The sequence below is a fragment of the Pipistrellus hanaki genome (genome assembly GCF_964339955.1).
Source record: "Pipistrellus hanaki genome assembly, chromosome: 14".
Lineage (NCBI taxonomy): Eukaryota > Metazoa > Chordata > Mammalia > Chiroptera > Vespertilionidae > Pipistrellus > Pipistrellus hanaki.
Window position 1 is genome coordinate 48,065,159 of NC_140516.1, and position 12,703 is coordinate 48,077,861.

The 12,703-nt window shown below is 51.8% G+C and overlaps 1 protein-coding gene across 2 annotated transcripts in view; it reads left to right on the forward strand.

The window, feature by feature from the left end:
* PNLIP (pancreatic lipase) overlaps positions 1-12,703 on the forward strand; it is a 52,741-nt gene that overhangs the window by 36,914 nt on the left and 3,124 nt on the right. The window contains exons 3-11 of one of the 2 annotated variants that reach the window (XM_084903424.1): positions 1,504-1,658; positions 3,549-3,674; positions 4,544-4,678; positions 5,361-5,472; positions 6,383-6,502; positions 8,119-8,238; positions 8,444-8,562; positions 9,030-9,156; positions 11,672-11,783. In XM_084903424.1, the coding sequence (XP_084759550.1) occupies positions 1,504-1,658; positions 3,549-3,674; positions 4,544-4,678; positions 5,361-5,472; positions 6,383-6,502; positions 8,119-8,238; positions 8,444-8,562; positions 9,030-9,156; positions 11,672-11,783 (1,126 nt within the window). Of the gene's footprint in view, positions 1-1,503; positions 1,659-3,548; positions 3,675-4,543; positions 4,679-5,360; positions 5,473-6,382; positions 6,503-8,118; positions 8,239-8,443; positions 8,563-9,026; positions 9,157-11,671; positions 11,784-12,703 lie in introns of both variants that reach the window. The other variant, XM_084903423.1, reaches the window with a different exon arrangement.

The window sequence follows — 12,703 nt, forward strand, 5'->3', positions numbered from 1 at the left end:
GAGAAAGGGGCCAAGCTCAGGCTGGCCTCCGGGTGGGGCAGCCAGAGGGCCCATCACCATTATCATAACGAATAGCCTTATCACTATGTCTTTAAAAAGAAAAATAATATATATATATATATATATATATATATATATTATTGATTTTTTTACAGAGAGGAAGGGAGAGAGAGTTAGAAACATTGATGAGAGAGAAACATCGATCAGCTGCCCCCTGCACAGCTTCTAGTGGGGAGGTGCCCGCAACCAACGTACATGCCCTTGACCTGAATCGAACCTGGGACCCTTGAGTCCGCAGGCCGATGCTCTATCCACTGAGCCAAACCGGTTAGGGCGCCTTGTTCTTCAAGAAGAACAATTGCCACCATTCGGGGAGTGTTGATGCAAACACAGGGCAACATCTTGGACACAGGTGACCCCAGGGACCCACTGCCCTTCTCCAGCCACTGGCTGTGATGGGGAGGCCCGGGCGGCAAGCTGCTAGGCAGCGGGGGTGGGGGAGGGTGCTCTCGGCAGGCCCCCAACACCCCCAGTCCCTTGTGTGGACAAGTGTGTGTCTGCAGCCTAAGCTACGTGGACATGTCCCTCGGAGAACTGTCCTGCCGGGCCTGCGACTTGAGCGCCCCCTCCTGCCCATCCCTCCCCATTCCTCCTCTCACTGTTCCCCTCTGTCCCTCCAGCGCCAGTCTGAGCCGTCCCTCTGGCCTCCCTTCTGCTGGCTTCCTTCCGCAACACATGCCTCCTTCCCTCCTCACCCCCCCTCCCCAGCCCACTCTTGGCCTCCCTTCTGTGTTGACCACGCAGCACGCTGTGAACATGCTGGTGCTGTGGCCTAGAGGAGGGACCCCCGGGTGTAGACGTGGTTATTTGGGTCATCGGTTGCATGCATTGAGCCCGTGCTATGTACAGAATGATGCAAAAATCAGCCATCCTGGCCTTAGGCAATGCGCCTTTCCTAAGAGCAACAGGGAAAACCTGACATGGCAGAGAGTGATTGTGGGGACGATGTGCATAAGGGGCGACGAGAAGACATGGGGATGGGACTGCATCCACGACCGGCTGCGGTGTGGACGTAGTGCCGGCGGCAGGCTCCATCCCGCAACCTCTCTGCGTTACAGAATCGCAGACGCTGTCACATCTAATGCGGTGACAGGCAGGGAAGGGCCATGGGGGGCTCTCCTGGAAGTGGGGGCTTTAAGGCAGAAGGTCCCCAGCAAATCTTAGCCCACCCCCCTCTGGCCTGAGGATAAAGGATAAAACAGCATGAAACCAGCGGTGTCCCTGCCCCCTGCCCTTCCTCCGAATCAGAGTGGCTGAGGGAGGGGCTGGGAATGGGTACAGGGGACTCCTGTCCCCGTGGAACTTGGGGAGCAGGGGCAGCAGGCAGAGCCCAGCATGGGCCTCGGCAGCCCTGACTGCACCCCGAAATGCCTCCTGGGTGGCAGAGGTGAGGTTGCTCGTCTTCCGAGCCTCACAGGGCCCGGGGGGGCTCCTTCTCCCCAGGAAAGGAGATCTGCTACCAGCCTTTCGGCTGCTTCTCTGATGAGAAGCCCTGGACGGGGATCTTCCAGAGGCCCATGAAGCTCTTCCCCTGGGCCCCCAAGGACATCAACACCCAGTTTCTTCTCTACACAAATGAGAACCCCAAAAACTTCCAGGTGAGAGCGGGCATGACAGGGCTGCAGGGGGGGGGGAGGGGGAGGATTGGGGTGCCTGCATTGGCGCCTGCACACGGCAGTCTGCGGAAAAGGCAGGGCCGTGGAGGGGTCCGGGCGATGCTCCCTCACCACGGGCAGCCGCCTCGCTCTGAGGACGGGGAACCCCTGGTGAGGTCTGTGGGTGCCCGGCCCGGAGACGCCCACATTCCACACGCACTGAGCCCCGATCCGGGGAGGAAGGATGTGGGAGCAGCATTTAGGGAGAGATCCAGGCCTGGTGTGTCCATCTTCTTCCCGCCCTGGGCGGGGGGAAGAGGGGAGCCCCTGGGGGAAGGAGGACGGGGAGGGAGGTGTAAGTCCTTCCTGATGAGCCAGAAGACAGGTGTGGGAGAGGGGACTTGTAGTTGTTAATCCTCACAGAGGATGTGTTATCCATCGACTTTTAGAGAGTGGGAGAGAGGGATGAAAGGGAAGAGAGAGAGAAAGAGAGAGAGAGAGAGAGAAACATTGATACATTGGTGTGAGAGAGACACACTGATTGGTTGCCTCTCTTATGAGCCCCGATTAGGGCTGGGGATCAAACTTGAAACCCAGGTGCAAGCCTCTGACCAGGAATCAAACCCGTGACCCTTCGGTGCACGGGCCAATGCTCTAACCCACATGTGTCAAACACAAGGCCCGCGGGCCAAATCCAGCCCGCCAGGCCTTGCAATGTGGCCCGCACCGCGCTGTCATCACTGCACTCCGCTGTCAGTTTATGACATTGTCAGTTTATGACTGTTCAGTAAACCATTCGGCCCGCGATTTAGGCTGGATTTTAGATTTTGGCCCCTTCTCTGATTGAGTTCGACACCCCTACTCTAACCACTGAGAACTCCGGCCAGCGTGAGAGGGGCCCTTCAACCACAAAAGCAAAAAGGTCCCTGGGAGTGACCTCCAGTCCCCGGAAGGCCTGCTGGGCAGAGGCAGGACAGGTTTCTTCCAGGGAGTGACCAGGAAGAAGGTGCTCAGAGCTCAGCAGCTCACAGCTCCGCCCCTGGCAGTTTGGAGAACCGGTGGCTGGCCATCGGCCCCTGAGGTCAGCTGCTGTGGGATTCTGGGTGATAAACTCCCCCTGAGAGTTCCCAGCTGGGCGTGCGCTTGGACCCGGTGACTGGGCTGTTTGTATCTTCTGATCCTTCTGCAGGCGTGGTGCCCAGGGGCTGGCGAGAGGCCCCTGGCCTGTAGGAGTCGGTTCTTACATGCTTCAAGCTTGAGGTGCCCTTCGCGGCTCCCCTGAGCTGACTCTCCCCTCAGTTTGGTGCTTCTGGCCTGGGGCCCTTCACCCTTTCTGTCTCAGGGACCTCTTCTGCCATCCGGGGGTGCCTAAGGGCCCCTTCTCAGGATGATGTGTTTAAATGCACGAAATGAAATACATTGGATTACAAGGGAAACCAATTACATTGAACAACAGTTAGCAGAACCCTTGAAAAGATAAATGTATGCCACCGTCATAGACATGCTGCTTTATAATTATCTCACTAAATAACAAGATCCACGGATTAGCCTAACAACGACGGTCACTTGAAATAGTAATAAGAACAACTGATGTTTACGACATCTGCGACCACTGCCCTGTGACATGGAAATACCGGTGACTCCCATTGGTGACAGAGTGTCGTTACGATGAGGGTGGCTTGTCACCCAATTTCATAACTAAGAGAAATGCTAGAAAGCCCATGAATGTGGGCCCTCTATTCCTGTCCTCAAGCCCCGGGGCAGGCACTCCGGTTCCAGCCTGATCCAACTTCCAGGGAACTGATCCTGTGGCCTGTCTTCCTGGAACTGGCTCTCCCAGGCCTATGGCTTGGAAAGGCCACCGTCCCAATTCCCCTTTTCCCCGTGAACCAGCGGATCTCTGCCACGGACCTGGCCACCGTGGAGGCCTCCAACTTCCAACTGGACCGCAAGACGCGCTTCATCATCCACGGCTTCATAGACAAGGGGGAGGAGAGCTGGCTGACCGACATGTGCCAGGTAGGGCCCCGCCCGGCCACTCCCCCTGAGACCAGCACTGGCACCCCTCTTCAGACACTCTCCCGTGGCTTCAGCTACCACATACAAGTGTCAGCGGACTTCCTATAGAGCAGTGTTTCCCAACCTTTTCTCATGATGAGAATCACCTGGTGGAGTTGTTAAAACACAGATTCCTGAATCCCAACTAAGAAGTGCTAAACTAGAATTTTTGAGAACATATAGGTAAAATTGCACACCTAACTTAGTGCTCTGTATATAACATCTGTGTTAGAGCACTAGTTAAGTATACAATTTTACCTATATGTTCCCAAAAATTCTAGTTTAGCACTTCTTAGTTGGGATTCAGGAATCTGTGTTTTAACAACTCCACCAGGTGATTCTCATCATGAGAGAAGGTTGGGAAACACTGCTATAGAGAACCGGGCAGTAAATAGTTTAGCATTTGCAGGTCATGTGGTTTCAACTCAACTCTGTCGTCGCTCCAAAGCAGAGCGAGAATGTGTAAACAAATGGGTGTGACTGTGTCCCAATAAAACTTTATTTATATGAGCAGGTGGATTTGGCCCTCCCATAACAGTTTGCAAAGCCCTGGTGTAGTAAGCGATCTTTTTTTTTTTTTTTTGCCTGGCTGTGTCGATAACCACCTGGGACACTGAGTTAGTTACTCCATCCCAGGCCTCAGTGTTCACATCTGTCAAATGGGGAACAGGTATCCAGTTCCCGGTGAAGTGGTGAGGATTAGGTCAAGTGGGAGGAATAGGAAAACTGACACCAACTAGATGCTTGACGGCGGTGAATTCCCCTGTTGGGGGGGTGCGGCCTGTGCCTGTTATTACATTGGTTTCTCCCTCTCGTTTCTCCTCCCCCAGAAAATGTTTAAGGTGGAGAAGGTGAACTGCATCTGCGTGGACTGGAGGCGGGGGGCCAGGACAGACTACACCCAGGCCGTCCACAACATCCGGGTCGTGGGAGCCGAGATAGCGTTCTTAATACAAGGGCTGTCGGTAAGTCCTGCCGGAGCCACATCCCGAGGGGGTCAGGCGGACAGGGGGCCCCAGGGGCAGCCTGGGGACTGGTGCGCAGGGGCTGGGCCGGAAGCCCGGACACACAGAGGGCAGTTCCCTGAAATGAAACTGCAGCCTTCTCCCCGCTGGAGTCCTGAAGAGCCCTCGTGGTGCCTGCGGCAACCCAACCACGTTGGGCCTCGGTTTCCCCTTTTGAAATAAGCCGTCCTTGGAGGCTGTTCTGGGAATGCTCAGCCCAGAAGATGAGTCTTCTTTCTCAGAAAGAGGAAAACCCCTCACCGCCTTCGCCTTCTGGAAGGTCTATTCCTGAACACCCCAGCGCTGGGCCCACGCTCTGGCAGGCCGGCCCACGCCCTGCGAGGGGGGAGGGAGGCCGTGGTGGGTGTGGATGGAGCAGGCAGTGCCAGGCCAGGCTCCCCTGGCGACCGGCAGGTAGCACAGAGGCCGCTGTCCACACTGTCAGCCCACACCCTGCACCGCGCACCGGGACTGGGGAATCAAGGCTTGGAGACTGCGGTGGCCCAGGGTCGGGTCACGCTGTCCTGTCCTAGGTGGTCCCAGAGCCTGGTCCTTCCTCCAGAGACTTGTCCCCATCCCCTTCCCAGAGCCAGGGCGTCCCCGTCCGCCCAGCTTGGGGACCTGACATGCCATCCTCCCGCAGACCCAGATGGGCTACAGCTTGGAGAACGTGCACCTCATCGGCCACAGCCTGGGCTCACACGCAGCCGGCGAGGCGGGCAGGAGGCTGGGGGGCCGCGTGGGCAGGATCACAGGTAAGGGGTGCGGGGGAGGGGTGGGGTGGGTGAGAGGGGCGGGCCTGCAGGTCCAAGGACTCACTTCCCATGGCCAAGGTCGCCCCCACTGGTCACCCGGGGATACTGATTTTAGGCGCTGCCAGACTTGGATTTAAAAAATAATTGCCCATACATTTTCATGTGAATGACAAAAAAATATATAGGATTGTAAATAAAAACACATTTATTAAAAAAAGAAAAATATAACTAGCAATTCAACTCGTGACCTCAGGATTATTATTGCTAGAGTACGGCAGATTTTTGAACCGTGAAATGATTTTTAATACGAATTCATCAGTTCCACAAATTTTAATTGTCGCTGCTGTGCCCGCTACAGGCAGAACATGAAAGTAGCTGAGACCTGTCACAGGACGCACTCGGCAGATAATAAGAATGAATGAATGAGTGAGTGAATCACTAGGCAAAATGAAGGCACACTAGACATAAACCCAGATGCGGCTGAGTCACATTTGTATGTAACTGTGCAAACGGTTAAATGGCCATCTCCTTTGCCCGGGCGTGTACTAGGCATAGGGAAAGAGGAAAGATCTGGGGATTCATAGATTACATTTACGGAGAATTTTTCAGATTGCAAAGTTCTTTCTCTTATATCTTTGTGTGAGGTTTTCACAGTAGCCCCATGAGGTAGGTTGCTGCTATTCCCACTTTCCGGATGAGGAAACTGAGGCCCAAGGAAGACATGCATTTGACCTTGAGCAGAACCTGGGGTGGAATACAGGTCACTGGGTTCTGCGGGCCCTGCTCCTCCCCCCTCTGCTTCTCTTTGAAGATGAGCCGGGCACAGCCCCTGCTTCAGGCGGAAAGTTGAATAAGTTTTGTGGGTCCCGGGTTGGACCCTGGTTTGTCACTGTGCACCTCCGCCCTTCAGGACTGGATCCGGCAGAACCATGCTTCCAGGGCACGCCCGAGGAGGTGAGGCTGGACCCGTCGGATGCCATGTTTGTGGATGTGATTCACACGGATGCCTTGCCCATAGTCCCGTACCTAGGTGAGTGCTTCACCCACCTCTTGGTGACCAGGGCGGTCGCAGGTAACAGTAGGTCCAGGGGAGGTATTCAGAATGGTTAACTACAATAGTAACTTGGATGCCAACCAGTTAACTGGTTGACAGCCCAGTGCCAGTGGTCTCAGCCTGTGGCCCCGGGGCAGATCAGACAAACACTGATGTAGCCTATGGAAAAGGTTGCTCAGTCCTCAAACCCTATGACCTTCTCTAGGCTCCATTATCCATTCATGCATGGGCGGGGGGAGGGGGGGACCCCCTCAGCCCGTCCTGTGCCCTCTCGAAGTCCAGGACCCCGTGGGTGTCCTTAGCCGCTGCCACTGCACTTGCCAGCTGTGAGCCCGGCTTCTGGCTGAGCTGCGCTCCCCCTGGCCACCAGGGGGCAGCGCCTGCATTGAGCATCTGCCCCCTGGTCATCAGTGTGTGTCATAGTGACTGGTCATTCTGCCTTTTGGTCGATTTGCATATTAGGGTTTTATTATATAGGGTGCTTGCCCTATACTTGCAAAATGCAAAGTTAATGTTTGAATATTTTGCTCACTTCTTTTTGCGGAAATTTTGGTTACAGTTTGTGTTGTTGAAAACAAAATATATCCTTTTATTTAATTCTTCTAAAATCAAATGGGTGAATTGTTGTTAGTTTAAATAAATTAAAATCTAAAATAAATAAAATTATGTAAAAAAAATTAATATTACATAAACTCACTGTCCTTTTCTCAATATTTTCTTCTGTAACCCCTCACGAAACACGCCAGCACAGGGTGTGTGGTTAATAATAGTGATGGTTACCATGGGCTGCATTGGGCAATTTGTACATACTCGCTCGGTAACCACCCTAAAAAGTGGGCATTATTATTGCTGTCTCATAGCTGGGATACTGAGGTTTGAAAAGCTTTAGGAGATCACGGAGTGTGTAAATAGGACCAGTATGTGATCATGGGTCTGTGTGCTTAAAAAGCCAAAGCGTCCAGCCATTATGCTGGGGTCTCAATACAACAATGAGGTCACAATATAACCTTATCAAGTAGAAATCAAAATTTCAAAATGAATTAAGGAATGGAAATTGCACAGTCCTGATAGTGTCTATATTGCATAATGGTATCAGGGTATATCCGCATTGTTCACAGTCTCCCCAGGCCAGACAGACAGACAGACACACAGTCAAATACACATATAGGCATGCTCACTGCCTCTGCTCTCTCCTCCTTCCCTGTCCTGCTAAGGTAGGGGTGTCGAACTCAATCAGAGAAGGGGCCAAAATCTAAAATCCAGCCTAAATCGCGGGCCGAATGGTTTATTGAACAGTCATAAACTGACAATGTCATAAACTGACAGCGGAGTGCAGTGATGACAGCGCGGTGCGGGCCACATTGCAAGGCCTGGCGGGCTGGATTTGGCCCGCGGGCCTTGTGTTTGACACATGTGCGCTAAGGGCTCATCTCTGAGAGCGTTCTGCAAAGCCCGGCGGGGTGGCTATGCTGAGGGGACAGTTTGCCAAGAAGACTCTCGCTCTGGTCGGAAGGAGTCGGACGCTCTCTGGGGCCATGACCTTGCCTCGGGACCACTTACCTCCCCGCTCACTGCTGCTTCCCATGTTTCAGGTTTTGGAATGAGCCAGAAGGTAGGCCATCTGGATTTCTACCCAAACGGAGGAAAGCAAATGCCCGGATGTCAGAAAAATATCCTTTCGTCCATCGTTGACATCAATGGACTCTGGGAAGGTACGTACATCAGCAAAGCGAGACGGCAGTGCTGCCCTGGGGGAGAAGGCAGGATGCGTGGCCGGGCCAGGGTAGTCCTGAATTTTGCTGCCACTTATGGCATGCTTGCTGTGAAACGAGGAGGTGACTCCTTATTCCCATCAGAGAGGTTCAAGCTTCAAACGTGAGAGTCTCTCATGAGGTCCCGCAGCTTTTGCTTCCTTAGGAACCCGAGACTTCGTGGCCTGCAACCACCTGAGAAGCTACAAGTATTACTCCAGCAGCATCCTCAACCCCGACGGCTTCCTGGGCTACCCGTGTGCCTCCTACGACGAGTTTGAGGAGGTGGGTCTCCCCAGGGGCCTGGGGAGGGTGGGGTGGCTCTGCTGTTGGTGGTTCTGTCCCTGAGGCTTGGAACAGGACAGAGATGTAACTCCATGACTAGGAAGAGGCGGTCCTGGTAATGCCGAGTCTCACCGAGCCTCCTTCCTCTGGGGAGCGGGGTGGGCAGGCGGCGGATGGCACAGACCTGACCCTGCTGGGCCTTGCCTAGATCCCCAACTTTTCATCCTGAAAAATTCTCAAAGGATGCCTGGACGGCATGGGTGAGATGGATGCATGCATGCTTTCATCAGTGGATGGAGGGTCGATGGATACATGAATAGAAAGCTGGTTAGGTGGATGAGTGGATGGAGGATGGATGGATGGATGGATGGATGGATGGATGGATGGGAAGGTGAGTTGATCAACTGAATGAGTGAATGAGTCATGGGCCTCCCACTCACAGACAAATTGTTGTTTTTTACCAGAAGGGCTGTTTCCCGTGTCCAGCCGGAGGATGCCCCAAAATGGGGCACTACGCTGACCAGTTCCAGGGGAAGACCAGCGCCGTGGAACAGACCTTTTTCCTGAACACGGGAGAGAGCGGCAACTTCACTCGTAAGTTTCCATGTTACCCATTTCAAAGCTGCAAATGATATTTTTAAAATATATTTTATTGATTTTTTTTACAGAGAGGAAGAGAGAGGGATAGAGAGTCAGAAACGTCGATGAGAGAGAAACATCGATCAGCTGCCTCTTGCACACCCCCTACTGGGGATGTGCCCGCAACCAAGGTACATGCCCTTGACCGGAATCGAACCTGGGACCCTTCAGTCCGCAGGCCGACGCTCTATCCACTGAGCCAAATCGGTTACGGCTGCAAGTGATTTTAAAGAGTGTATCAACCTTGTTACAATAGTTAGGATCCTTGGTAGCAATGGGCAGAAACTCAACACCAGCGAGCTTAAGTGGTAATGGGAGGATGGTAGAATGGCATTTGTCTTGCCTCACACATTCACCCCTTTAACCAATAATCCTGACCAGTGGAATGGGTCGACCAAGAATGGCCCAGGCTGGTCACATGTCCACCGACCCTGTGGCAGGAAGGATGGATCCATTAACAGAAGAAGGCAAGATGGGGCAAAGGTACAACTACACTAGTCCCCTGTGTACACACACATGAGCATACTGTGTTTTTTGGTGATATTTTTGCCCAGCTTCTCACTTAAAAAGAAGATAGCAAAAGCACCAAGATTTGTTTGTTATGTTTAATATCACATGATGGTTGAACAGAAGAGCATTTATTTTTCCAAGGGAGTTTTACATTTAAAAACATTTATGCAGCACTTCACAAAACACTGTTTACACACAGTATTTCATGTAATTCTCACGACACTTAGCATAAACCGTAACAGTTGGGAGTATCTATAAAGTCTTACACGCATATCCCTTTAAGTCAGAAGGCACTTAGGAAAACGCTTGCACGTGTGCGGGAGAAGGTACTCAAGGATGTTCACGCAGCATTGACTTTAATACCAAAAGAACTCGGGGGAGAAACCTAGATATCCACTGCTGGTTAAACAACCAGATCCTGTATGTAACCATTCAAGGAAGGATCTAGAAAACCTCGAAGGCATATTAAGTTAGAAGGCAAATAGCAAAACAGCCTGGGATACGTCATCTTCCAGTTAAGGTCTCTGCTGAAGACAGAGCTCACTGAAGTGGTTCAAATGAGGAGACCTCCTTGGAGGGCCAGCTTTTGGGGTGTGGACAGGGTTGAAAGGACAAACTAGGGACGCTGAGGTGCCCAGAATCTGGTGGCTGCGGGGCCCCAGGAATGGAGGGAAGCGAGTTACTGTCAGACACCTGGCACTAACGCAAGGAGGCAGCAGGGGAGCAGGCACCTCCATCTCCCTCCTCCGGCCGCTGGCCTCCTCTGATGGGCTGAGCCCAATGGAAAGCCAGAGGCAAGGATCCCTGGTGAGGCCGACCTTACAAAGCACAGGACAGGACAGGGGAGGGCAGTGAGTCAGCCTAGCGTGGGGATGGATAGAGAGAATAGAGAATAAACAGTGCAAATTATTTATGGAAGGGGAGAAAGCCTCATTATTTATTTATTTCTATGTATTTTTAAAAATTGATTTCAGAGGGAGAGAGAGATAGAAACATCAATGATAAGAGAGAATCATTGGTCCGCTGCCTCATGCACCCTCCCCACCCCCCTTACAGGAGATGGAGCCTGAAACCCGGACATGGTCTCTGACCAGGAATCGAACCGTGACCTCCTGGTTCTTAGGTCAATGTTTAGCTACTGAGCCACACCAGCCGGGCAAGATCCTATTTTTATACATTCATGTGTGTGTGTATAAATGCCCATAGAAATCTCTAGTTCAGGGTATCCCAATCACAGCTCTATTGAAATCTGGGACTGGATCATTTGTTATTGGGGGGGCTGTCCTGTGCATTGCAGTATGTTTAGCAAATCCGTGGCCTCTACCAGCGAGATGCCAGTAGACCTGCACCCACCCACCCCACCCCCCAGTGTGGCAATCAAGAACATCTCCAGAATAATGCCAACTGCCCCTGGGAAGCAACTCGCCCCGCTGGGCTTGGTTAAGTCTACAGACCAAATTGGAAAGACCTGAGATGGAGGGCAGGTAGACAGAGCACGGAGAAAGGGTTTACTAATTTTAAAATTTTATGTGTGTTGTTTTTCCACTGAGAATATGCCCATGGCATGGGAAAATGACAAACATAAAGAGGGGAACAGTACGTGATTTACCCAAATGTTGGAGCCCAGATGTCTCCCTCTCCCGTGGCCTTCCTGGTGTAGTCAGTGGTGTGCACCTGGGTAACCGGGTAGAGTAACCAGCCGTCCTCCATCCATTGGCACACATACCTGGCTGGGTTGGCAAGAGATTGTGCTGAGCTGTAATACTTACTCCCCCTGCCCGCCGAGTCCCTCACTCCCACCTAGCATCAGAATTCCTGGGACCCCAACTGCATTCGTTACATTGGCCCTTACCTCCCACTCATGGGGGATTCGGAGCTTGGATCAAGAATGCTCCCATGGGTTATTTATTTTTCCCAACAAGATGAGTTCCTTGAACGGATGGCATTTTTCTTTGCACAGGTTGGAGATACAGGGTCTCCCTCACGCTGGCTGGGAAAAAGAAAGTGAGTGGGTACATCAGGATTGCTTTGTACGGAAGCAATGGAAACTCAAAGCAATATGAAATTTTCAGGTAAGTTTGGTAGTAAAGCGAATGACCATAGTTTCCCTAATAGATTATTAATAAAAGCTTGGGTATAAAGGTCTACATACATCTAGCCATGCAGAACCTTAAAATCCTGGAATGTCAGAGCCGAAGCAAGTCTCTTAGCATCTCATTGAATCACTCCATAGGAAGAGGGAGGGTCAGAGAGGAAGCACCAGCGATTTGAAAGGCTGATTCCTTCTGGATTGCCAATAACTGCTTCCTTCCTGCTTAAGTTGTGGGGTTGTTGTTGTTGTTGTTGTTGTTTATTTATTTATTTATTTATTTTCAGAGAAAGGAAAGGAGAGGAAGAGAGAGAAAGAGGATGAGAGAGAATCATTGATCAGCTGCCTCCTGCACACCCCCTACTGAGGATTGAACCCACAACCCGGGCAAGTGCCCTGACCAGGAATTGAACTGTGACCTTGTGGTTCATGAGTCCACACTCTACCACTGAGCCAACCCAGCCAGGCCTGCTTAAGTTTTGTGAATATCATGTTCTCCTTAGACAAGGCACATTTGTATGGCAACTGCTTCCCATCCCACACACACCCTCCATCCCCCACTCCTGCTGTGAAGCCTGCAACTAGCTTCCTGTTGCTATGGTAGCCTCAGCACCTCGCTTGTGCGGGTATAGAATGAGGCGCTTGGTAAGAATGTGTTGGATAACTGTGCTGTAAAATTAGATTCTGTTTGTGCACTAAGTTTGCATAATAATTTTCAGGTTAAAGTTATTTGAGTACTTCTTACGCTTCATGGGAGATGCTCACAAATGACCCCAGCTGAAGCATATGTGTCTTTAAACAAAGATACTCCAAGTCCTGCAGTGAATTAAAGAGTCAATATGCTGCCCCAAGTAGTTGACTTCTCTCTAGGTAACAATCAAGACAGTGGAAATCTAGAGTCCA